General features: G+C 34.1%; 2 protein-coding genes across 2 annotated transcripts; one reads left to right on the forward strand and one right to left on the reverse strand.

Moving 5' to 3' along the window:
- The first annotated feature begins 4,098 nt into the window (after window positions 1–4,098).
- Window positions 4,099–6,191, forward strand: LOC147293186 (loganic acid O-methyltransferase-like). The gene is made up of 3 exons (XM_086231988.1): window positions 4,099–4,357; window positions 4,465–5,148; window positions 5,685–6,191. Exons 1-3 carry the CDS (start codon window positions 4,277–4,279, stop codon window positions 6,015–6,017), a joined length of 1,098 nt encoding a protein of 365 aa, XP_086088114.1. The 5' UTR covers window positions 4,099–4,276; the 3' UTR covers window positions 6,018–6,191.
- Window positions 6,192–13,712: 7,521 nt separating this feature from the next.
- Window positions 13,713–16,575, reverse strand: LOC147293187 (uncharacterized). The gene is made up of 7 exons (XM_086231025.1): window positions 16,485–16,575; window positions 15,920–15,987; window positions 15,670–15,793; window positions 15,239–15,573; window positions 14,902–15,175; window positions 14,097–14,767; window positions 13,713–14,000 (listed from the first exon to the last, which is right to left on the reverse strand). The coding sequence occupies exons 1-7, from the start codon at window positions 16,573–16,575 to the stop codon at window positions 13,713–13,715; spliced, it is 1,851 nt and encodes a 616-aa protein (XP_086087151.1).
- Between the last annotated feature and the right edge of the window lie 10,895 nt (window positions 16,576–27,470).

Raw genomic sequence — 27,470 nt, forward strand, 5'->3', positions numbered from 1 at the left:
CGGAAATTTCGATTAAAATTTCGATTTCGATAAAATTGGAAAAAAATGACGAAAATTGCTATCAAAATATGGAAATTTTGAATGAAACTTGACCATATATTTATTTAACATATTATCTACTACATTGATAACAAAACATTGAAAAAATCAAATAATATAGTAGATTTCATGTGATATGTGATGAATATAATGCGCGCTGGAGACAATACTGTTAAAAAAATACTTCACTAATTAATAATTATATAATAAAATTACACGAATCAATCACTAATGTGGCAACGGAAAGTAGCAAACATACTCAAAGAGACTTGGAAATTGTCTTCGATAGTTAAATTAAGCCGAATTGGGTTAAAATAGAACCAATCTGATGGCAGCAGCGACGATAATAGTTTATGTAAAATTTCAATTTTACAAATTATCGAAATTGGAAAACCAAACAGTAAGGAAATGAAACTTCATGATAAGGGGATAAATTTTTTTTTCATAATTTATGTTTACAACTAAACGGAACACTAAAATGACCAAATCAAACTCCAAATAAAATCTCAAACTTTTTTTTTCTTTCCAATTGCCTAAAAACTCCAAATCTCAATCTACCTTAAAAAAAAAATTTCTTTCTTTTTTTTTTTCTTTCCTTTTTTTTCCTTTTTTTTTCTTTTTTCTTTTTTTTTTCTTTCCTTTTTTTTTTTCCTTTTCCTTTCTTTTCTCTTTTTTTTTTCTTTTCTTTTCCTCTTCTTCCCACCATCCCACGTGACTTCCTCTTTTTTCTTTCCTTTCCTTTTCCTCTTCTTCCTCCAGGGGCCTTCGTCTTCTTCCTCCAGGGCCTTCGTCTTCTTCCTGTTCCAATGGGCAGTGGCTTACTCTTTTTTTTTTTCTCCAGTTTTTCTTTTCTTCTCCCTTCATAATCTCTCTCTTCCCTCTCCCTCCTCCCTTCCTAATCTCTTTCTTCCCTCTCCCTCCCCGGATCTCTTCTCTCCCTCCCTGGATTTCTTCTCCCTCCGACGACGGCGCAGCTCTGCAACTCCGATCTCTTCTCTCCCTCCGGCGACGGTGCTTTCCTCCCCTCTCCCTCCGGTCTCTCCCTCCCCTCTCTCTCTCCGGCCTCTACATCGAAAATTTCGCCGAAATTTCGAGAATTTCGAAAAATTTCGGTGAAATTTCGGCGAAATTTTTCGAAATTTTTCGAAATTTATTTGGTATGGTGTTAAAATTTCCATACCCCTTAAAAACGAAATTTTCGAAATTTTACTCCTTGCATGCATATAAAAATTATACGAATAACATGCATATATAAAATTATACAAATAACATTCATACAAATCATTCCAACATTCATACTAAACAAGAAAATAGATCAAGTTATAAGCTTTTACATATTTATAACCAACATATACCATATTTTTCCTATTTTTTTTTTATCTAAATATATAATATATGAATAAGTTGTACCGTACCACTACTTTTATTTATTTCAATTTAAATATTTATTTTAACACACATTTTTTATCTTAAGTTAAATTAATTTAGTTTAATTTACAAATTAACTAACTTAATTTACAAATTAACTATCTTAATTAACTAACTTATATATATATATATGTTAATTTAATTTATCCCTTAATTTACAAATTAAATACAAATTTAACTAACATACATACAAAATATACACATACAAAATCAACATAACACATCTTAGTCAAAAGCTAGCTAGTAATTCAAACCTGCTACACAACAAAAGATCCAAATCACAGCCAACGAAAATCCAATGCTACAACCTATTACACAAAATGCATTAGTAACTGACTAAATCAGATTTCATTCCACATAAAAAAAATATACAAAAAATAAATCAAGACAATATACCCAAAATCAAATCATATCAAATCTAAATCTCACCAAAACCCAAATCCCAGCCAAATCTCACCAAAATCTCGGCCTCCCCCACGCAGATGAGATCCAAGTATGCCTTCAAAGAGGAAAAAAAAAAAAACACACACACACACAAAAATTCAGCACCAAACCCAAATGCCCAGCCAACCCAAACGCAAATCTCATCCCTCCTGCCACCCACCCGAACCCAGCCCCACCCCTTCCCCCACCAATCCGAACCCAACCCCACGCCTTCTGGCATCCACTCGAACCCAGCCCCAACCCATCCTACCCCACCCTATAATCAAACCAAGCCAAAAAATAAAAATTAAGAAAGAAATCAAGCTACTAACCGAAAATGAGAGGATGAGATGGAGAGAGGAGAGAGGAGAGGGAGAGAGGAGAATGCGCAAATGAGAGAAAGAGAATGCAGAGGAAGACTGCGAGAAAAAAAATGAGAGAATGCGAAGATGAGGGAGAGAGGAGAAGGAAGCGCACATTTAGGGTTATTTATTTCCTACGGACAGATTCGCCAGAAATAGTAAACAATATTGCCACCTGGAATTATTTTGTGCAGGAAAATTCCCGCTTCAAATACCTTCATTATTTCTAACAAATCTATCCACCGGACCGAACAGGTGGTGTTCGCCACTAATACCTTTATTATTACTGGCGACCAGGCTAATCCACCACTGACGTCCGTCGGTACTATTGCTATTTGTTGTAGTGTATAACATATGTATATTAATTTATTAATACTGTATATTAAAAATATAAATTCATCATCTACCGTTCTTATAACACGTGAATTAATAACATCATGCATCAATGTTACTGTTAAGGGCGGAGCTAGGGGTTGGCTAATCCAGCTATAGCCCACCTAATTTTTTCAAAAACAAATAAAATTCTAAGTTGAATTAGGACAAAATGGGAACAAATCTAATATCTTGGCACTCTAGCCCATGATATCCCATTAATCAGCCCATTCAAGAATTCTGGGCCGGCTCCACCACTGGACTTACTGTCAGGGTACTGCATGCTGCATGCATACAGATTACTTAGTTTTATGGCATAAATTTAATTTAGACACATAATTATATATGTCATTTTAACGGGGTTCATAACTTTTAAAATATTTTAAATATACACCCGATTTATTATTTAAATTTAAAAATGGATTTCCATTCATCGATTTGTTGAGAGATCAGTTAAATATCAGCTTGGCTTTTGCTGACAGAGATTAATTGGCTACGTAGCGCCAACTCAGCATACCTTTCCCGCCAAATGAGTGACACATGTCCACCTGACACGGGCCCACACACCCATCACCTCTTTCCCGCTTGTCGAACTCTCTCCTGCTCATTTAGTCTTCCAAAAACATCATGTTTTCCTCCAAATTCGAATATAAATCTCTCATCTATGTTCGACAAGAAAGAGATGATGAGTTTGTGGGCCCATGTCAGGGGTTAGGTGGACATGTGTCATCGTGTCGCTTATTTAGCGGGAAATGTTTGCTGAGATGGCGCCACGTCGCCAAGTAAGCCCGGTCAGCAAAAGCCAAGCTGGCATTTAACTGATCTCTCAACAAATCAATGGACGGAAGTTCATTTTTCAATTTAGATAGTAGATCGGGTGTATATTTGAAATATTTTAAAGTTTATAGACCCTGTTGAAATGACATATATAATTATGTGTTTAAATTAAATTTAAACCTAATTTTATTTATAAAACTTTTCCAACAGCTATTGGATCAATCATTCACAGACGTCATACATCATCGGCTCCAGTGCTGACGTGCTTCACTATAAAATTGTCGTTAATTTTTTATTTATTTTTTGGTATTATTTGGGAAAGTCGTTGATAAATTTTAATATTGCACGATTCACACCGCATTTTTATAGTTTATAATATATATTGATCACCAGTCACCAGTACACATTATAATATTCTCAGGAGGATAGATTATATATATTAAAGACGTGCTGCACAATTTGCCATTCTGACATTTCTGTGCGGTGTGTAGAGAAGAGAAGACAAGAGAAGAGATGGAAGGAGAAATTATTAGAGTTAATTAAGGCATTTGCCTGATAACTCAGTTTCCTTTTAATTTGTTAATTAAAATGTTGTTGTACAGGTGGCATTGTCTCATAGGGTGATGCTTGAGTGATTGTAAGAGCTCATAGGCTCGTGAGTGGCAACGGATATTTGTTAGAGTGTTGTCATTTTGTGTAACAGAATTGTGAATGAAAAAAATAACTTGCTGGTTTGTGCGTCTTGCACACCAGAGCATTCTTGCATCAGCTTCTTCCATTTATTCCTCTGAACAATTCCCTCTGTAGCCTCTGTACCTTCTTGCATAAAATTCCTGATTATATTTCAGGTACTATAACCAGCAAATTCAACAGAAATGAGCTGCACATCGTCTGAAGGCTACGCAATGAATGGTGGGGATGGAGAATACAGCTATTCCATAAACTCTTCTCGTCAGGTCTACATAACAATTAATTGAACGCTTATATGCATGTATATATGCACATAATCAATTGTATTTATTAATTGTAGTGTTAATTATATATTTGAATTAACTTACTGTAGAGAAACGCAGCTGCTCATTCAAGAGAAATGATGGTTACAGAAATAGTCGAAAACCTTGCCATTGAAAATATTGTTTCAAGCAAAACATTCCGGATTGCTGATTTGGGTTGTTCTGTAGGACCTAACACATTCTTTGCAGTAAACAATATAATCGAAGCCGTAACACAAAAATACCATCTGCAGCAGAAGAGTAAAGGTGGCCAGTCAGCTGGCGATCATGACCTCCCACTCGAATTTCAAGTATATTTTAGCGATGTGGTTTCAAACGATTTCAACCATCTCTTTTTCAATCTCCCTCGAGATAGGCAATATTTCGCGGCCGGGGTTCCGGGATCTTTTCATGGAAGATTGTTTCCCAAGGCATCTCTAGACATTGTGTACTCTGCGTATGCTATTCAGTGGCTTTCTAGGATACCACAAGAGGTGGTTGATCTCAACTCTCCTGCATTCAACAAGGGCAGGATTTTGTATGCTTATTCAGCCAAAGAAGTTGGAGAGGCATATTGGGCTCAGTATGCCAAGGACATGGAGTCTTTCCTTGGCGCTCGAGCCCAAGAGCTTGCCCCTCTAGGGTTAATGCTGCTTTTGCTTCCGGGGCGTCCGGATAGCACGCTTCCGGCACAACATTCTACTGCCCCTTTTTTTGAACCCATGGAGTCCAGTCTTTCTGATATGGTTAATGAGGTGCGCACATACATAAATTAAACATGATGATTTCTTGGCGTATTTTATGAGGAACATATATACCTTTGTATATACGATCTATTTTACAAATTACATACATAACACGAGTTTAGATATTTAATTTGCTGATATTTTCTTTGTTGATATGATGTTTGGGTTTAACGTTACGTACGCCGTTGTTTAGATTTTGATTAATTTTCCTCATTAGCCTTAAAAAAATATGTTAAGCTAGCTATGCATATATAATTAATACTTAGACACAAATTGAAATTTTGCTTAAAAAGCTAACAATAGGCATTTGGCAATAAAAAATATATGTTTAATTAGTCAAATATGTATGTCATAATATTATTTACATAATATATATATATATATATATATATATACACACGATCTTGTTCGTGGTAATTTAGTGGTATTTTTCTTTTCTATAATATTGTTAGAGATGTCTTACATTTAAATTCCTCTCTCTAAAATAAAAAAAATATAAATATATAATATTTAGATGGACATTTAATTGTAGGTTGAATTTGCAGGGACTAATAAGCCAAGAAAGATTTGACAGTTTCAACTTGCCAATGTACTGCCCCTCCAGGGAGGAGCTGGGGACAATAATCAAGAAAAATGGGTGGTTTGATATATTGAGAATGGAGGTCCAACCAGCTCCTGGGCCTAGGCCTCTGCCTACTGCACAAGAAACTAGAGCTGGCTTCGACACCATTCTCACCAAACACTTCGGCAATGGAATCTTACAACCACTCTTTCAACGATACTCCAACAAAATTGCAGGGCGTTCTCCCCTCACTACTCATGATGGATTGCACGTTGGATTATTCGTCCTTCTCAAGCGCAAAATCCTACTTGATTAATTACAATGTTAATTAATGCATATTTTTTTTTATTAATAAACAACTATCGTTCATAATATTTGAACTTAAGTCTCTTCAAAAAAAAAAAACAATTGGATACTACTAAATTAAATAGTCAGCAGCAATGTATGTATTCCTTGATATATTTTTTTCATATATATAAGTTTCGTTCAAGTAAGGATGTCTTTACGTTAAAAAAAGTAAGAATATCTTCTCTAAGTATCACCGGACAATACACTTAATTCTATAATCTGAATTGTTCATATTTTAACTCTTCAGGAGTCATTTCTATAAAAGAATCAATTAAATTGGTAATTGTTTGGTCATATAAACTATGTAGACAAATACAATTAGTCGGATAAAATTAAAATAATGTTGTCTATAATAAACTAAATAAATAATTTTTATCTGTCTAATCTTTTTTAAAAGTAATTTTTTATTGATGTTCTAAAATATTAAATGTTTGGATTATTAAATGGTAAGTCTGAAGATGTTCTTATTTGGTTAAATGAAAGACCCATCAAAATCCTGTTTTCGACTGGCAGAGCAAAAACAAAAGAAAGAAAAAAAAAATTAATAATTTTCTTACGCTTGACTTGACAATTATAAGTTAATCTTTTGTATTATTATTATTATTATTTTAAATAGGCAATAATTGAGAATTGGATGGGACCCAAACTTATGAGAGATTGTGGGATCAGAATATTTTGCTTAGTCTTATTTTCTTGATTTGTTTTGTCCAAATGCTCTGAGCCTCTGACCAGTACTATTATTGGCGTTGACTTTTAAATAAGCCTTCTGCACTCAAACAGACACAACTCACAGTCACAGCAACAATTATAATTGAGCTACGCGCACAAGAAAAGAGAGAATTCAATATATTCAGTTCGATCCACACGTTTTCTGATCGCTAGGATAATGTTGCTAAAATATACAGCCTAAGACAACTACAATGAAAGAGTAAATCATATCCACCCACGTGGCATTAACAAATCTACCCCATATAATGCATGTCAAATAAGAAAAGAGAGAATTCAATATATTCAGCTCGATCCACACGTTTTCTGATTGCTAGGATAATGTTGCTAAAATATACAGCCTAAGACAACTACAATGAAAGAGTAAATCATAGCCACCCACGTGGCATTAACAAATCTACCCCATATAATGCATGTCAAATGACAAAAAAACCATGACCAAAATAAGCATAGTAATTACTACGCTTTATTGGGAAAGAAGGATTAATTTCAGCTCTATAAATCCGCCATTTTATTTAGGGTTTTTTTTTAAAGCCCAATTATAAAATAACAGTGATTGTGCGGCCCAGTTGCAAAAATGCAGAACTAATGCTGCCCACTTTTAAAATAGCCCGAAAGAGTGGCAACAAAAATCATTAAAAAGCAGCAAATTTACGGGTCCTGCCACCGGTTCCTTTAACTATCCGTTAATTGTCATAACTGCAATTAACCTCTTAAAACCTCTTTAAACCGTATTAGCAGATGATTATAAAAAAATAACGAATCAAAGAGCCTTCTGGAATCAAAAACACCAAGAACAAAAACCGTCTTCGATTGCCTTGAAGAATAAAAAACCACAGACCTATTCTGAACGAGAGATTCAAGTAAAGAGAAACAAAACCTAGTAGCTACTGACCACCATTGTCGAGGAAGAAGAAGAAACGACACCCAATTTCTACCTCAATAGCTACTAACTTCCAGGTACAATTTCTTCTACAAAACATTATATATTGAACCGAGTACCAAAAACAATTTTCATCGAAAAACCTAGACCCATTTCAGTGAAAGACAGTATTGTCAATATCTACTAATAGCCATAAACCCATTTCGATATTTACTAAACGGTTGCTTTTTAATGATTTTCCAGACCCATTCTCGACAAGAGATCCAAGCAGAGAGAAAGAAAACCCTAATAACTACTGACCAACATTGTCCAAGAAGAAGAAGAAGCAACAACAAATTTCTACCTCAATAAAACATTGAAGAAGAAGAAGAAGAAGCTACTGACTACCAGGTACTATTGGGTTGCTTGGTAATATATGTCATTGTCTGGTTAAATTGCCTATGTTTATGTAATATTCCCCAATGTCAAATACGTGAGATTCTAATTGATCTATATGCATATGGTAGTCGTCTAATTGATATAGATTAATATCTAATTTGTGAGATTCTAATTGTTACTGGCTGGTAGTAACAATTGGAATCTCACAAATTAGATATTGGCACTGCCTATGTAGATTTTCCAATGACAAATACGTGGGATTCTAATTGTTACTGACTGGTAGTAACAATTGAAATTCACAAATTTGATATGTCCACTGCCTATGTATTGCCATTGTCAATGTATTGCACATTTTCTTTGAATTGGAGACTGGGGCATTGGGTTAGACTTAAAAACAGTGTTGCATTTGAATTGTTACTGAGGGAAAAGAGTGAGGATTCTTAGGACTGAAAAGTGGAGGAAGTGGGCTTGTTAGAGGTAGCCAAATACGTGGGATTCTAATTGTTACTGGCTGGTAGTAACAATTGGAATCTCACAAATTAGATATTAGCACTGCCTATGCAGATTTTCCAATGACAAATACGTGGGAGTCTAATTGTTACTGGCTGGTAGTAACAATTAGAATCTTACATTTGGTAGTAACTATCTGTTTTTTTGCAACCATATTGCAGGATTCAAAGAAAATGGCTACAAAAAAGGCAATAACAAGTGCAAAAGAAAAAATGATTATACCAAAACAGTCCGAAAAAATTCAGTACAGGTGCAACATGGTTGCATTCCAAAGTACTATGGACAAAATTAAAGATGACCTGACTGCCAAGGTATACAAGAAGCTACAGAAAACACCTTTTTGGCCACTTATAAATGCATTTCGCAATGAAATGATGGGAAGCAACCCTGTGAAATCAGACGACGGTGTTGGATTCTTCATCCAAGCATACAACAAGGAAACAGAGAAGTTCCATTTTGGTAAAAAGGAAATAGAACTTACAACAAGTGACATTGCTGATTTATTTGGGTTGCCAGAATTGGGAAATGAAGTTCTCTTGACAAAAAAAGGTTTCAAGAAATCTAAGTTCATTACAGATCACTTTAAGGATGATGAACAAAGGATAAATAGAACCTCAGTGCAAAATGCTCTCTATAAAGTAGTAGAGGAAGGAAAACAACCTCAGACACCAGCAGGGAATCAGAAAACTTCAAGGAAGAGAAGACTGAAAGACAACAGTGACGATGTTGTACGTTTGATAATTTTGTACCTGTTGGCTACTTTCCTATTCCCAAACTCTGGATACCACCTTACTTGGGACTTGGTCAAGCATGCTGAAGATTTGGATGGAATGGTACATAAAGCATGGGCAAAGGGAGTGCATGATTACTTGCACAAATCATTGTGCAAAGACAGTAAATCAATGGCTGGTTGTGTTGTTGCCATACTGGTAAGCACTAAACTGAATTGATTAAATATGAATGTATTATTTTAGACACTATGTTTATTGTTTATTACAACTTTTAACCATTTTTGTACGATTTTTCTCTTTGATGAATTCCAGTGTTGGCTATGCAAAAAGACAAACATCATTAATCCAATCAAAGGCAGAGAGGAGGAAACTCCTGACATAGTCAAATGGGATTTGGATGATCTCAATCTCAAGTTGAAACATTACAGACTTAAAGACTTTAAAGTAAAAAAGCAAATTAAACAAAACATAGTTACTTTATACTAGTAACTATTTTCAAAACCAAAATACTAACAATCTTCACTTTAAATTGTGAAGAACATGTTTGATGATGAAGAAAGAGAGGAGAAACCAACTAATGAGGAAACATGCCGAGTAGGAGACACAGAAGAATCAGAAGAAGATAAAGATCCACAACCGACACTCCAAGATATATTGGTTAGATAAAAAAGACAAAGAGGAGGAAATGGAAGTAGAACCGTCACTCGAAGCTTGGGTAAGAATTCAAAAATAATAACAAAACGCCACTGCACATTTATTGTGCATGTTTGTTGTATAAGTTGCCACTATTAGACAATAACAAACACCAGAAAACCAGAAATTGCCATTGCCTATGCATATTTCTTAATTGTTATGTATATGTCATACTTCCTTTTATTTTGTGTCTTTTATGAGCAACCAAACAGTACCAAAAATGTAGGATTCTAATTGTTACTTCCAGGTAGTAACAACTGGAATTTCACATATTGGTGTGCCTATTTCCTACTGTCAAATATGTGGCATTCTAATTGTTACTTTCAGGTAGTAACAATTGGAATTTCTCATATTAGTGTGCCTATTTCCTACTGTCAAATATGTGGGATTCTAATTGTTACTTTCAATAGTAACAACTAGAATTTCTCATATTGGTGTGCCTATTTCCTACTGTCAAATATGTAGGATTGTAATTGTTACTTCCAGGTGGTAACAACTGGAATTTCACATTTCCGTTTGTAATAAAATGCCACTTTATCAAAGTAACAATATGGCAAACACTAACATTTTCTTTTATGCATGCAATTAGACCGCTTTGAAAGTGAGCAAATCAGTAGAGGGGATAAGAAGGACATAGAAGAATTCCGTAACATCTATGAAGAAGTCATAAAAGAATTAACGACATTAGTGGTAAATGAAGATGAAGATGAAGATCACAATGAAGATGAAGATGAAGTCACAAGCAAAAAATTGATTAAACAACTCACCACTTACAATGCCATACTTGATGAGAAAAATGCTAGTTATTGGCAAATGGTTCTCACTGCAAAGGACGAAATTGGGAAACTCAAGAGTGACAATTATGAACTGAGCCAAGAAAATAAAAAATTGAAAATGATGAACAACAAAGTTAAGCAATTACTCAATGAAGAGAAAGAAAATAGAAGAAGTGATATAGAGGAACAAGTTCAAGAGGCCAAAACAAAATCACTCTTTGAAGAGATTGAGAATCTGAAAGAAAAAATTTCAAGATAGAAAGAGATGATTGAGAAGTTGGATAACAGTGGGAACATTGAGTGCCAAGCACAAAGGTCAAGCCTACTTGTCTCACCTGAAAGAGACGAGCAAATGGAAGAAGAGCATCCAGTTGAAGATTCTTTTGAGCATCAACATGAGCCTCAAGCTGCAAGGACTCCTCAACAAGGGCATACAGCTGAAGACTCTTCTGAGCATCAAGATGAGCCTTCACCATCTTTTACCTTTGAGAATGCTGCCTCAGTTGAATTAACTCCCAATCAACTTGCAGAGCATCAACCTGAACAGTCTTCTCCCTGCCTTGCAATTGTACAATACTCAATGATGGGAAGGTTAAAGGAGAGAGAAGACAGAGTTAGAAAGGTTGATGATATATATGAATACAACTTTGAACCAAGGAAGAAGAAGAAAGCTGCAAGAAAAGACGTACCAGAATTGCCACCCAAAACAAGAAAAATAAAGACAAGAACTGAAAAAGGCAAAGGAAAAAGTGAACAACCAAACTTTGATTTGGACCTGGACCTGACCCAAGAAGATAATGACCTGACCCAGGAAGGTGATACAGACTTAACACTACAAGCTACAAAAAGACCAAATCTTGAAAACATAAAGTGGTCAAAGTATCCGGTCTTCAAATTATTGAATGAAAGAGTTCAACAACTCCTAATTGAATTTTGGACAAATGCCCCACACAGGTACTATTCCATTTTTATGTTGAATTTTAAAACACTTGATTGCCACTGCCAGACAGTAACAATAGCTTAAGCTACTGACACACACTGACTACAATATACTGTTTATGCAGCACCTTACTATGGCAAAAAGGAGAAGGTGGAATCAGTGCAATCTCTAGACAACATGTTCTAAACTTGATCATGGACAATGCAGTGGCAAATAATGTAAGACTAATTTCTACGGAAACTCAAATTAATTTAAAGAGTAAAAATTATTGTAAACTACTTAACATTGTTTAAATCTTGCATACCAAATGATTGATGCATTTGGAGAACTACTCCAAGAGGAAATGGACAGAATAGAATCGGAAACACCTGCAAAGTCAACATTTCTCACAACCTTTGCTTCAGTAAGTTCATTTAAAACTTCATTACTCAAAATTAACCAAGACTTCATCATTGTTACTGACAGTCAGTGGCAATTCAATAACAGATTAAGGATGCAGAAGATGATCAGTTGGGGATAGAACAATTGCTTTTTGAACCTCTCCTTAATTGCTTGGGGAAGTCGAACAAGATATTCATCCTAATGGTCACTTCTGAAACTTTTCATCACACACTACTTGTGATGGACAAGGATGCGGCAAATTGGCTTCACTTCAACCCCTTGAAGCAAAGAAGGATCGAGATGGATATATACTACAAAAAAGCTCAAAGACTGGTATGAAATGTGTTTAAATTTCATAAAACTAAATTCTATGTACTTAAAGATTGATATGAAATGTGTTTAAATTTTTAAGAACAATGTACTTTAAAATGCAGAAAGCGCGCGTGGACAGTTGGATCTATGTCATGCAGGAAGTAGCGGATAGTATTCTAAAATCAAGAATAAGAAGAAAGCTAAGCAAAAGAAGCACTGCAAGAGAGCTCAAATTCACTGAAGTTGAGCTCACAGATGACAATGAAGCAACACTCAGATGGTTGAAAGACTTCAGCAATGACTACGAACTTCACCAATCTAAAATTTGTCCACAGCAGTCAGAGACATCGTAAGTCGTCTACCATATGCATATAGATCAATTTCAACAAAATTATTAAAAAAATAATCTTAAACTGATGCCATTCAATTTTATAATTTGCAGATTGGATTGTGGGGTCTTTGTCATGTATTATATGGACAAAGTTTCAAAAGAAGAGCTGAATAACAACAAAATCACAAAAAAGGACATTCAAAAGTTCAAAGCAAATATAATTGAAAGGTTCATTAACCATGAACAAAGCTGGACTTCACAGCAACTTCAATCCTTCAAGAAAATCTAGAACAAGGACTAATCACACTCTGTGCTGTGCCGAAGAAAGACTTTACCTACTGCTTTTTTATGTTTTAAAATTCAAGTTTATGTATTTTTGTTTCAAACATATTGCAGAATTTTATTTCTATGTTGAACTCTTTTGTCTTTTTTATTGAAATCCTTTAGCTTTTTATTGTACTACTTTCAATTTTTATATTGAATTTTAAAATGCTTAACAGGTTGACACTGCCACACAATGGAACAATATGTGATTGCCAATGGCAGGCAGTAACAATATATGATTGCCACTACCACACAATGGAACAATATGTGATTGCTACTGCCAAGCAGTAACAATATGTGATTGCCACTGCCAGGCAGTAACAAATAACGTGATTAAACAGTAACAAGGGAACCACAACACATGCATGGACTTCACAAACCACCATATTAAAACAAGCACAACAATTTAAAATCATAAGAATAACATAAACAAAAATTAAGAGATGAAAAAATATCATTTCCAAAAGCCAAAACAACATAGTAACAAAATGTTACTATGCAACAGTAACAAAAAATATCTATCCAAAATACATTTACAAATGGGCTCCTATTAATCAAGTCACATATTGCCAATGCATGGAGGAGGCAATCATAAAATTTCCTCAATTGTTTAAAACCTATAAACCAATAAACTGTCAGGCAGTACCATTATTACTAAAATCTAGAGCAACTATAAAACTAAATTAGCTCTCTACATGTCTTCCGGTTATGACCATCAGGTTTTCCGCAGCGACTACACTGTCTGGCACGAGTAGCTTCTTCACCTATAGACTTCGACCTGTTTGTCTTTGGCCTACCACAAGGTCTCTTAGTAATAGGAGGCTGAACTATCATAGCATCTTGACTAAAATCATATAATGCCTGAGCAATATTTGGAACCGGAAAAATTGGAAACTCATAAGAACCCTTAAAAGACTCCGTCTTGAAATAACTGTCAATGAAACTGTACATTGAAGCTCCATGTCTCTAAATGGCAGCAAAAGCACTAGCACAAGGAAACCGTGAAACACGCCACTCATGGCATGAACAAAGCTTCTTTTCCAAATCTAAACACACAGTCACCTTTCCTTCAACTTGGTAGACATGAGATGAAGATCGAATCACCTTCCAGTGCAAACAAACTTTGGATCTCTCTCTCAACTTCAGTTCCAAATTAGGACAAAGCTCAGCAGACCACGATTCTGCCTCTATTTTTCGATTTGCCATATTCTCCATCACTTTGGTTATAATGCCTTCAATCATATCTAAAATGGGGAGGGACCTCAACTCCAAAATCCAAAAATTAAATGACTCTGACACATTGTTGCACATTTTTCCATACCTGTTACCTTTAAAAAACGCATTAGACCATTTTTCATATGGTGCTTCTGCCAAAAAGTCAATAGCAGGACGACCACCCTCTGACTCCAGCTTCCCAGCAGATAAGTTAAATGCCTCCTCAATACGTGCATAAGCACAACACATGAACAAATATAAAACCCTCTCACGCATATACTTATTGTGTGTTGTCAGATACCTATTTGCAAGGTTACGTTTCAAATGCTGAAAACAAAAACTGTGAGGCCAACCCGAAAAAATAGTAGCAATAGCATTGATAAGACCAGCATTCCGATCAGTAATGAAAGTAACTATCCGCTTTTGAGGAACCAAAACATCAGCCAACCTTTCCATGAACCACGTCCAATTATCTTCAGTCTCCGAATCCACAATTCCAAAGGCAAGAGGATAGAAACCTGCAAAAACAAAGTATTATAAGAAAGCTACTAACTGACAGTAGCAATTAAATCAGACAGTTTAAACACTTCAAATCAAAATGAAAACAAACCAAATTCACAAAATACAATCACATAAAAAGCAAATAAATTACCTTCATTTCCGTTCTTTCCAATAGCAGCAAGCAATTGGCCCTTGAACATGTTTTTCAAAAAAGTACCATCAAGAAAAAGCATCGGCCTACATGCCATGAATCCCTTCTTGCAAGCACCAAAACAGATAAAGAGCTTCTGAAAACGTTGTGTCTCACCATCCACTTGCAATTTCGCATCAGTACCATCATTACTCAATACCAAAGATTTCAAATACCAAACAAGCTGCTTGTACGACTCCTTGTCATCACCGTAAACAACATCTTTTGCCAACTCCTTAGCATATCAGGCAGTACGGTATGACACATCTAAACCATAGCTATTTTTAATGTCTTTCACAATATCAATTGGCCTCTTCCCAGGATTAGACCAAATATCATCAACGACAATAGTTTTCACAACACGAGAAACCAATCTTTCAGACTTTGTTTCCCGAATCACACCACGACATGTGTGAACATTATCCAAATGCCTAATGTAAAAAGAACCATTGACTCTACAAAGATACGCCTTTACATGCCAATGATAACCATCTGAAAGCTTCTTAAAGCACTCAGCATACACACGAGTTTTTTCATTTTTAATATACACAAACTTAAAACTCATCTCAATAGCATACTTGCACAACTTCTCCCTAAACTCGATGACACCACCTTCAAATCTTTGACCAACACCTTCAATATATCATTCCCAAGCCTTGGTCAAATAAATCTTCTCCGCCTCAGCCTTATAACACCCTAGATAATCATTTTGAACAATTGATGAATCACTTGTTGAAATCCCACCACTATCAGCAGAACACAAAGATTTGCTACTATAACCACTGTCAGTAACAAAAATATCAATTATTTGTGCATTGAATAATGACAAACACGTAAACAACATCTTCAAGTCCTGATCATATGCCAATACACATCCAGATTGACCACTAAGAATATATTTTAACACAAATGAACCAATCTTCAACATATTAAACTTTGTACAAATCGAATTGCACAAACCAAAAAAACTACAACTAACAGACAGTGGCAAAACCACAGTCTGAGAACAGTAAATAACCCTTGCAACAAAATTTGAATCCATGATATCTAAAAAAGCAAAAAAAATAAGCAAAACTAAAAAGTTAATCACATGCAGTAACAATAACAATAACAATTCAAACAGTACCAATTCTAATAACAACAACAATCACAATGAAAAAATAAAACAAAAGCCACACCCTAAAATCATTAATCAAAACAAAAAACCAACAGATTCTGAACGTAAAAATCTTTAATCGATGTAAAATTCCAAACATACAAAAATTGAAATCAAAGAACAATACAAAAATCATACCAGATGAAGCACAAACCGAGAGACAGAGAGCCAAAAAAAAATAAATTATGAATCGAAAATCTTCAATCAATCAATCAATCTAAAATTCCAAAAATACAGAAATTGAAATCAAACAACAATACAAAAACTATACCAAATGAAGCACAAACCGAGAGAGAGAAAGAGAGAGATAAAGAGAGAAAGAGAGAGAGAGAGAGAAAGAAAGAGAGAGAGAGAGAGAGAGAGAGAGAGAGAGAGACAAAAACCATACCAGATCGAGTAGACAAAGCTTGATCAATCGAGTAAACGAAGCTCAATTTTACGAGCAGAGACACAGAGCAACTATGATCGCATCGCGACATTCAAATATAACGATTTATAAAAATAAGGGTAAAAATGACATTTGAAAAAAAACAGTGGACCGGAAGAAAATTAAATGGGCCGGCAAAGAGGAAACTGGGCCAAAGTAGAAAACAGCAAAACCACTAGGGCTGCAGAGGAAGCGCAAGCCCAAAACTGGGTGTTATAATCATTAACTTTTTTATTTATACGATCAATTCCTCGTATCAATTCCAGCGCCTCTATAAATTTAATTGATATCGCGTGACTAGTAAAAATTTTCCTAGTCTAGTGGAGTGAAAAAGGTTAAAAGTTAAAAGGTTGATGCATGACGTAACAATCTTTAACCTCTTTTTCTTTATTTCTAATATTTATATAAAAAAGAATGCTATTTACCTTCTTCACCGACTTTTTTCTTTATTATTTTTATTTAACAATATATTTTTGTGATCGGAACCATTCATTGAATAGATAATTACTTGAAGATATCTCTGTAAAAAATCAACTAAATCGAAAATCGTTTAGTCATATAATTATTATCAAATAAACAAATAGTGAATCAAATTATTACCAAAACCGGCCATCTGTTTATTTGATCACATTTACATAACCAAATGATTGCCGATTTGGTTGATTTTTTGCATAGATGATCTTCATAGTTAGATCTAAAAAACGAACGGTTTCAATCATGAATTTACATTGCATAATGAGAATAATAAAAGAGAAGGTCGGTGGAGAAGGTAGATTGGAGAAGGTGAATAGCATTCCTCCTATATAAAATTGTTCATGAAGGGATTTGGAGTGTGAAAGATTAGAATATTTAACGTTTCCTTTTAATTTGAACTATCAATAGAGCAACGTTTAACCTCTTTCTCTCCATTTCAATATTTTTATTGAAAAAATCTAATAATGTCTCATTTAAATATGAACGATTATGAAGGTTTAAGTATTAATGATATGATCAAGTCCGCTCTCTATAAATTGTATGAGAGCTTTAGAAACCGGTCCAATTTATAGACCCCTCTTGTCTAATACCATAATAGTTTATAATAATTGATTGAGTTTCACAAATATTGTCTAATTATCAAGTTAGCATTTTCTATTCTAAAATTATCCTTAATATTATTCTACAATAAATTAGATTTAAATCTCAAAAATTGTGGGATTTAACATATTCAAATCCCAAAATTTATGAAATTTAAATTGTAGAAATCTCACAAAATATTCACCTGAAAAATTCAAATAAAAATATATAAGTCTACAAAATGATAAAACTAATCAAAGGGAATTGAGAAAAATAGTATGAGTACGTTGGTACATTTCAATTGTATCAGTATGTAGGTTGGTACATTTGAAATGTACATATACCCTATATTAGTACGTGGGTTGGTACATTTCAAGTATACCAATATGTGTGTGGGTTGGTATATTTCAATTGTATCAGTACGTATATAAGTTGGCATATTTCAATTGTACCAATATGTGAGTTGGTACATTTTAATTGTACCAAATTCGTAGGTTGGTACATTTCACAGCAAAATTAACCATGAAAATTTCTAAAAAAATTCAGAACAAATTCAAAAATCCTAAACTAATTAATTTGTCATTATAGTTTAATTAACTTTAGTATTTGAATGAAAGAATTTAAGTTTGATTAATTAAATTGGTTAATTGAATTGCTACAAACTAATTGCTTAAAGTTGGTTTCATTTATATGTTAATCAATCAACTGAATAATGGATTGAGGCCACTCCAGTAATTGCGCATGACATGATGTTGCCCTAACTTGGTCATGTTATGAGTGTTCAACTAATCAACGTCTAGACTTAAGTTAAAGTGATGTCGAGGTTAGTGCTTCAATATTACTGGTAAAGGTAATTAGGTCGGAGTTTCCCCAGCCCTCTCGCCCTAACCTGGTCATCTTATGAGTGCTCAACTAGTCAACCTCTAGACTTAAGTTAAATTTGGACTTAAGTAAAACCCTTAGGTAAACCCTGAAAGTACATAAACTATGTCTAACTAGACTGGTTTCTTGATTTTCTAGGGAGATATGACTGAAGGAAAAGGTTATGTCGAAAGTCTACTGGTTTTGACTTTTGACTAAGTTGTACTATTTTCGAAATTGAATTTCTAGTTACCCAGACTAGAGATATTAGACTTTGGTGAAGTGGAAGTGCATGCACTACAAGGTTAATCTTAGACACCAGGTAGGAAAAAAATCACACCCTGATTATTGGGAATGTTTTGTGTGTGTGGGTATCCAGTGTATGAGTGTATGACTTCTTTTCAATGTTCTATTTTCTCTTGACATTGGGTTTCGATTCCCTAAATCTCCAGTGGGGTTTGTACGGACAAGCTAATCAAATTGTCCGGTTGGGAGGATAGCTTTTGAGGTACTTGTTGCATGTATTCCCTAAAAGCCAATTTGTTATTGGCTTTTAGGAATTAATTAAATAAATAAATAAAATGCAAGGTTTGTTTTATGTGTCAATAATATATTAGTACATGTGTCATATGCTAATCGATACATAAAATGTCTATGGAAATTGAGGTAAGGAGAATATATTCTAAAGAAGATTAAAATCAAGAGACCTAAACTCCTTAGTTTTTATTTCCTAATTAAAGATGTTCCTAATTAATGGACAACATATTAAACGCAAGTGATTCTACGTCAGCACTTGTTATATCAGCACATTAACAATGGATGATCGATTTCGGATAATTTGTGTGGACTGCACTCTATGATAAACTAGTGAGTGCTTATTAGGAATTAAGTTCACTAACATAGTAGTTAAAAGGAATTCTTGAATGAAGATTTAAGTCATGTTAAACAAGAATTCTTAATTATGTCGTCAATAATCTTCTGACTTGAGGCATTATGAGTTACCTAGCTTGTGCATGCGTGACTAGATTTTGATTATACAATGTGCCTATACTCGAGGAAGGGACTTGAAGTACGTATGGCTCGGGTCTAGTGATCCATGTACGAAGGGTCATGTTAGTAGAACAATGAATATGTCACCTTCAGTAAAAAGACGCATAATCTATGTGACATTCTATGATGGTTGTTCTAGAGTCGACTTTGATCATAGCATTAGATTATAATTTGAGAAATGACGTTTCCAAATTATAAGATTGAACAAAAGATGTTAGAAGATATCAAGATATATGAACATTTATAGGGGATTGACAAAGAGGTTTCCTGCCTTATTGTTTATATATGTTCGAGTTATTGTGTGACAGAAGGATACATTACGAAAGGTTTGTAATTGAATAGGTTTGATCACCATCATTCTAATTGTTCTGGATAATCATGATATGCTGCTAGGTGTCACTCATAACTTGTGCAATAAAAAAATAATTAATAAATATGATTATTAATTATTCTTGTTTTAGAAAAAAATTCTAATGGAATAAATTAATTTATGAAATTAAGTTACGCTACCAAAATCATTAGAAGTTAAGAGGTCACACTGATTGACCAAGCAAAAGATTCATAGATGAAAAACATAATTACTTATATTATATTAATTAATTATTGAGTTGAAATTAAATATATTAGAATAATTAATTGGGTCCAAATTTATTTGGGCTAACAGTTATAATTAATATTGGGTCCCATTCGTTTGGGCCCAAACTGATTACATAACATGCAAAGCCAGAATAAATATGTTAAATATTTATATTTGAAAATTATTAATTATAAGTTCGAGTAAATAAATATTTGACTTGGTTTTAGTTTTGGATAAAGCTTAAAACCAAAATGCGTTCATCACAATTGACTTTGCAATTTTTATTTTGGATAAGAAATAAACCCAAAAGATATACATGACTTTGGGTAAAATTCAAGGGTTTTTCACTTTCAATTTAAACCCATTTTGATTGATGTCACGGTTGGATTACTTTCCTTCTATAGGTAGTTACCCTATTATTCAACAACCCCATGCATATTGCCCTTATGTTTTCAAATGGTAACTTTTAATGTTGAATTAATGAATACCATATTTTAAGCAATTTTCAATTAACAATTATGATTATGACAATTAAATTTTTTTCCATTTCAAGTTGTAATTTTGAATTTTGAATGTTCTTGCATAATGGCAGTGTGTCATCATCTTTCAAAGATATATGCATTTGTGTGTTTGTATGTTTTTCTCAGAACTTCTGATAACAAGGTAAATAAAATTGTCATCCTTCTTCTTCAATCATCTTATTATTATTTCTTCTTGTTTCATCTTCAATGTTCTTCTTTTAATTTTTTTTGTCTTGATTTAGAGGTATAATTTTCTCTTTTTTTACGTTCTCTTTCTTGTTCTTACTTTTTTCAATTTTAACCTGAGCGAAAGGTATCTTCTCCTTCTTTGATCTTTTTCTTTACCTGAGTCAAATGTATCTTCTTTTTATTTATTTGACCTGAACAATCTAGAGATTTCTTATTCTTCTATCCTTTTTTACCTGAGTTAGAGGTGATGATATATATACTTTGTACTTTTGAGTTTATATACCTATTTTGGGTGGGGATTCATTTGGTTTATACAACTCATGAAAAGGTTGAATTTTTAGTGGAGTTGAGTAGAGTTTAGATGACTATTTAGAGTGTGTTAGGTGATGTTCTTTAGATATTTGATGAAATGTTGTTATGAATTTTTTGTCGATTTGTATACTATTTGGGGAGGTTGGGAAAGAACGGTAATGGTTTAAGGTTGGAGATTTGGTGAGTTTGTATACGGGGATGTTACACGTACAAGTAAAAGGCTTTGTTACCTATAGATCAATTATGTAATGAAGTTAATATAGTTATGCTTGTTTTCTGGTGTATTGTTGCATTGTACAACTATGTAAAAAGATTGTGATTATAAACCTTAGGAATAGGTTCGTACGTATTTGTGTTGACTTTATTACCATTTTATTCTCTTAAATTTTGGAGGCTACTTGTTCATTTTTCTCCATATATATAAGGGTAAATTATACGTATATATTTGGTGTTTAATGTGCTCATGATAATTGTGTATTTGGAATTAAATGTAGGTGCGTCATAAAATATTAGGGAATAAAAAATTTTAAAATTCAAAATTAAAAGTAATAAATGTCTAAATTTATGGATTCTTAATTGATTTATATTAGGGTGCCACTACTCGGACCCAACTTTTTTATTAGTAGCCCCAACAATTAAATGAAATATTAATTTACAATTTTATCTTAATGTAAATTGACTATTAATGACAAACACTTAATTTAAAACTTAAAAAAATAATTAACTTGAAGTATACCCAATTAATATTTCTGTATACCCAACATGGGTTTGCTTTGATTCACCATCTTTCACAACCAAATTGGGTGGGTGGGAGGGGGTATCAAATCCTTATAACATTGTCGGAAATATCAGTCACTTTTGTTTAGTACTAACTTACCTTTCTTGGCAATGCAAATATATCCATCTATATATATAGGATGCTATTTATACCAGTTTTTTTTGGGAATTAAAGCTTGGAAGTTGCATGAACTGAAATGAGATCAATAGATTCAATACACTCATTTCTTGACTGTAAAATCCATAGCCAGTCTGACCCTTATTTGGTTATTTCCTTGATCTATATAAATGCATGAATGCCCAAATCCCTTTGTATATAGTTGCTACAACAATATTTTTGTTCAAATGATTGAAGATGACTTTAACACTTCTCTTAAATGGATCTTTGTGATGGCATTGCTGATACCCAATTTGGTGTTGGATGGTGGTGGTTATGGTGTTTCATGGTGATGGGTGTTGGGTGTGTTTGTTGGGAATAGAAAATAGGAATTGTTTGGTGTGTTTATTGGGTTTTGATAAGAGTAATTTTGGAAAATTGGTTGGGTGTGGTGATAAGTTTTTAAAATTTTTAATTTGGAGTTGGGTGTAGAGATCATGGTTGGAATAAAAATAAAAAAATTGGATCCGAATAGCGCACCTAATATAAATAGGTGAGTTATATACTTACCTGTTAAGTGGAAAAGTCCAATTAAGGTTTAGAGCTTTTCAAAATATCTTATTTATTTCATGTGTGTTGTGAAAGAGCAGAAAAGAAAGGACCCAAACCCCATCCACACCACCAGCCACATAGAGGGAAAAGAGACTTAACTGAGAGGTAGCACTTTGATCTGATCACCTCTCTCCTCTACTTTGCTTGATTCACATCCTTATGGACTATTCTCAGAGTCAAGACAAGTGTGGTGTTAAAGGTGAATCGATTAAAGAAAAAAACCATTAAGAACACTCAAAATTAAACACTACCAAATTAGTCCTTTAAAACAAAGGCATTGAGAACCCGAGGCCGAGATTCCTTCTTTCCTCCCGCAATCATTTAAAAAAAAAGTCAGATTAACGCATAAATCACAATTTATATGCTTGGCCTACAGTTGCGTATTTGTACACGCTTTACCGTTTTCCATCTTTTAACTATTTACTCATAATATAGGGCCTGGTGAGGCCGACCCAAGGCCTAAATTTTAAAGCCTAGCTCCTACCCTCTAAAAAATGGGTTGCGCTAGGCCCACCAAAACATTGAGTTGGGCCAACCCATATCCCTAAAAATAGGGCCTGGTTAAGGCCTGCGCTTGGTCTATAGCCGCTAATTGGCACGCTCAATGCACAGCTAAAATGACATTTGTGATTTGTTTCTTAATTTTTCGATCCATCCAACATGTGGGCCATGTTGCCGAGAGACAACACATATAAATATCAGACTTTCAATGGATGAAAAATAAAAGACAAAACAAACTAGAAACAAGTTTGACGTGTAGTTCTTTAAGTTCTCATTAATTCACGTTTGTTGTGAATGAATCTTCATAGCAAAAATTACACGGTTCTACATATCCCAATGTAAAGTTAAAAAAAATAAAAAAAAACAGTATATATATGCTTAATTTGTTGTTGTAATTGACCGAGTAACTAACTAGGTAGCGCTCATTATAAGAAATGTGAGCAAAGTCCACATTCATTGGTTGCACAAAAAATGGTGGCAATTGGAAACTTTAGTCCCTATTGCCCAATTGCCATATATTTTTATTAAAATCAAGGCACTTAGTCTCTATTGCCAAATTACCACCCCTTCCTGTACAACTAATGAAGGTAGACTTTACTTACATTTCTTGTAATGCATCTGTCAGCTGGGTGTATAGGTTGAGTTGCAATTGAATGAGCTAGTGACCACGACCTCTGGGGCTAGGCCCGGATGCCAATCTTTGGAGCCAACACTCCATGCTGTGTTTTGCACTTTGGTACACGCTCACAGAGGAGTACAGTGTTTGTGTTTGAGTTTGAATTAGACCAAAGTCCTCTACCAACACTCTTGTTGCCTCTACCCCACCATGGCTGATCAACATGATCACTAAGACAATGAAAATTGTGCTAGCAATCTTCCTGAAATTCATCTTCATCAACAAATTAAATTAATGCCCTAAAACACTGTATATGTAATATTACTTGTATGCTAGCTTCAAGTGGAATAGGAGCTGCTTAGAATATTATTGCTTGTGGGTGATGCAAATTAAAGTAGAGACGTTACCTAATATTTATAGCAAGAGAGTTTGTTAAAGTTGGTAGCAGGGTTATTGGGGCTTATACTTGTTGACCGAGCTGCACTGGAGCACTACTTTTAAAAGTCAATAATTCAACATATACTACTCTATTGGATGCGCAGAAAAATAAGAGCTTAAGTGGGTTTTTTTTTTTTTTGCATGTAGGACACGGAATTCAATTCCCTGGTTTGAATTTGTCAACGCCTCTAAAATTTGAACATCCTTCTGAATTTAATTGATAATTATTCAGCGCGCTATATATATAGTACTATAGCTATTACTGCCCTTGGTCATGATGAGATTAATATTCAAGTCAAATACTATGGCCAGGGGATGACTAGCCACGGAGAAAATCGGGGTGCATGCTTTGATTTCTAGTCAATATCTGACAATGGAAAATAGCTTATGCATATATGATATAGTGTTTTTATTCTTTGATCTACCCATATAAATTAAAAAATTTAGGTGCTTAATTTAGATTTACAGACCTACATAAGATATCTTAATTTTAGGATATCTTAGTGACTTGATTGGTATTCTAATATTAGTGACAAGTTTAATTACTTTATATATACTATTAGGAAATTTTATTAGTGACAAGTATTCTAATATTAGTGACATGCAAGCCAGATTTATTCGTATCACATGCAAATTTTTATTATACATAGATAAACTCTTAATTAGTAAACACTTTTGGAATGTATTTGCCCAGAAATTTTTGAAGATTATGAAATTGAATTTTGTGGCGAATTTCAATTTGATTCTCCTTTTTTGAGTTACCTAACAAAACTGTTTGTATTCAAGACTACAAGTTTGGTAAATTTTAGTACCATTAGGTTTTCCATTTTCTTAGTTGGCAGGACCAATTATTCCTTTTTCCTTGGAGGTGCGGGGTGTTTGCATCTGTATAGTAAAATAACACGAAAGTAGTCAAGGCACCAAGCGGTAGCGATGGTGGTGGCATGTGAATATATATGTGTTGATCGACGGTGGTAGCAGCGATGATAGTAAAGATTATAATGGTGTATGAGTGATGAGTCTCGTTTATAAATAAGGAATTCTAATATAAGTTTTAAAAAACAAAATAATTAATAAATAAATCTAGTTAGTATTAAGTAACCCGAAAATTAAAATAGACTAATATTCATCGCAAACCCACATGACAGCATAATCTCTATAGTTGTCTTTATTGGACTTAATTACGTGTTGACCAAGTAGGTTTTGGACGAGTCATGGCTGACATACAAGGGACTAAGGGAGCTTAGTTTTGCTGGGTGACAGGGACACATTGGGTCCCTTCCAAGTTTTGGTGTCAACTATCAACTGTTATAATTAAATTTGAAATTTATTTTTCATTTAATTTACTTAATGCCCTCCAATTAATCAAAGAACCGATTCCAACTTATTTTTCCAGTCAGCAAATTGTAGTCATATGGCCGTATAGTCATGGCAGAGAATGTATTCACAAAGAAATTAAAAAAATATATTGAAAAATAAGGGTAAATGGCGGCAGGTCAGTGGCACAAGTTTTTGCAGTTTAATTTCCTTTTACTATTCAGCTAAAAGCATGTAATGTTGACTGTGTAACTCTGTGTTGAGACTTGAGAGACGAGAGGCAGAATATTTATTGTTAAGTACGAGCCAAAGAAGTCCAGATAACACTGCAAACTACAAGCATAACAAAACAAAGACAATTAATTAGCACTAATGGCCGGCTAGAAACTAATTAATTGTCCCCAAACATTTTAATGTAAATTATTTTGTTAGACTTTAAAAATAGCAGTATTTAGATTTGGTACCTTCGACTGAAAATCATTGTATTTCTTGTCCAACTGAAAATCGTGAGAAAGATCATGCTGCTTGCATCAATTAATTAGAAATATAATGTGCATGTTCAACCACCTTGAATGTTTTTCTTGTGCAGTTTGAGCACCTATCATGCATTTTCTCAAATAAACATCCTTAAATTCCTCGAGGTACGCTCATTATGTAAAGCAATTAAATGATTATCACGTATTATCAGCCAATATATCAAGGAAGGCGTTCACATAACATAATTTTAGTGCTTGTAGTTGGGCACCTTAGTAAAATTGTTGGGACTATACCAATTTGAATTCTCATTTTTAAAAGTGGGATGTTGGAGGAAAATTAAATGCAAATGAACATTATACTTGGTGTGGTAGGGATGAACACTGCAAATGTTAAGAAGTGGAAACTGCATGAAGAACCTTAGATTATTTAATTATGTAACTAGTGTTAAGGATAAATCATGCTATTGGTTTGTTATAGAATGACCTTATTTGTCTAGGTTTCCTATTGTTATTAGGTTTGTATTTCTTACTTGAGGGACAAGCTTGATGTAAACATATATATACTTGTAATCATTCACTTATGAAATACACAGAGCATATTTTCTACATGGTATCAAGAGCCTAATACGATCTTTTCTCCCACCCTCCCAAACCCTAGCCGACCCTCTCTTCTCTTCTCAACGCCATGGCTGCGTCTTCCAATATTTGGCATCGTCGTCTTGGTCATCCGTCTTCAACTGTTCTTGGTCGTCTTGGTTCTTCTTTAGGCTCTAGTTTAGGTCATTTTCATTCTCTCAACTTTTGTAAGAACTGTGCTCTCAACAAGTCCACCAGGTTATCTTTCAATAAAAGAACGACTTATGCCCAATTTCCTTTTGCTATAATTCATTCAGATGTGTGGATGTCCACTGTCTCTTCCATTATAAGCTTTAAATATTATGTTCTCTTCTCTGATGAATTTTCTCGTTTTACTTGGATTTATCCTATGCGCAACAAGTCTGAGGTTTTGTTTCATTTTACCAATTTTGTTACTGTGGTCTTTAATATTTTCGGTGCCACTATTAAAATTCTACAAAGTGATGGTGGTGGTGAATTTATTAATAATGCGTTTACTTCGTTTTGTCTTTCCAAGGGTATTCATCACCGTCATTCATGTCCACACACTCCTCAACAAAACGGTTTGGCCAAGCGCAAACACTGGCACATTGCCGATGTCACACGCACCCTACTTAATGCCTCCAAGGCTCCTCTCTCTCTTTGGGTTGAGGCCGCCTTGACGGCTGTTTATCTCATTAATATTTTGCTACTCCTCTCTTGAATTGGTCTTGTCCTTATTCTCTCTTGTTCAAATCTCCTCCAATTTATACTCATCTTATAACTTTTGGTTGCACTTGCTATCCCTTCCTTGGGCCATATGTTACTAATAAACTAATGTTTCGTTCAGTTGAATGTGTGTTTGTGGGTTACAGCTTGTAACATAAAGGTTACAAGTGCCTGGATCCTCTCACCAACCGGGTGTATATTTCTCACCATGTTGTCTTCAACGAGCA

The sequence above is a fragment of the Dryas octopetala genome, chromosome 2 (genome assembly GCF_963921425.1).
Source record: "Dryas octopetala chromosome 2, drDryOcto1.1, whole genome shotgun sequence".
In the NCBI taxonomy this organism is placed as follows: domain Eukaryota; kingdom Viridiplantae; phylum Streptophyta; class Magnoliopsida; order Rosales; family Rosaceae; genus Dryas; species Dryas octopetala.

Bases quoted from the DNA above. Each gene is read 5' to 3' on its own strand.
- LOC147293186 (XM_086231988.1), top strand. From the start codon at position 4,277: ATGAGCTGCACATCGTCTGAAGGCTACGCAATGAATGGTGGGGATGGA. The intron at 4,358-4,464 runs GTCTACATAACA...AACTTACTGTAG, and splicing joins CCATAAACTCTTCTCGTCAG to AGAAACGCAGCTGCTCATTC. The intron at 5,149-5,684 runs GTGCGCACATAC...TTGAATTTGCAG, and splicing joins TTTCTGATATGGTTAATGAG to GGACTAATAAGCCAAGAAAG.
- LOC147293187 (XM_086231025.1), bottom strand. From the start codon at position 16,575: ATGTCGCGATGCGATCATAGTTGCTCTGTGTCTCTGCTCGTAAAATTG. The intron at 15,988-16,484 runs GTATGGTTTTTG...TTGCTTTTTTAG, and splicing joins AGCTTTGTCTACTCGATCTG to ATATCATGGATTCAAATTTT. The intron at 15,574-15,669 runs GTGATTCATCAA...GATATATTGAAG, and splicing joins TAGTGGTGGGATTTCAACAA to GTGTTGGTCAAAGATTTGAA.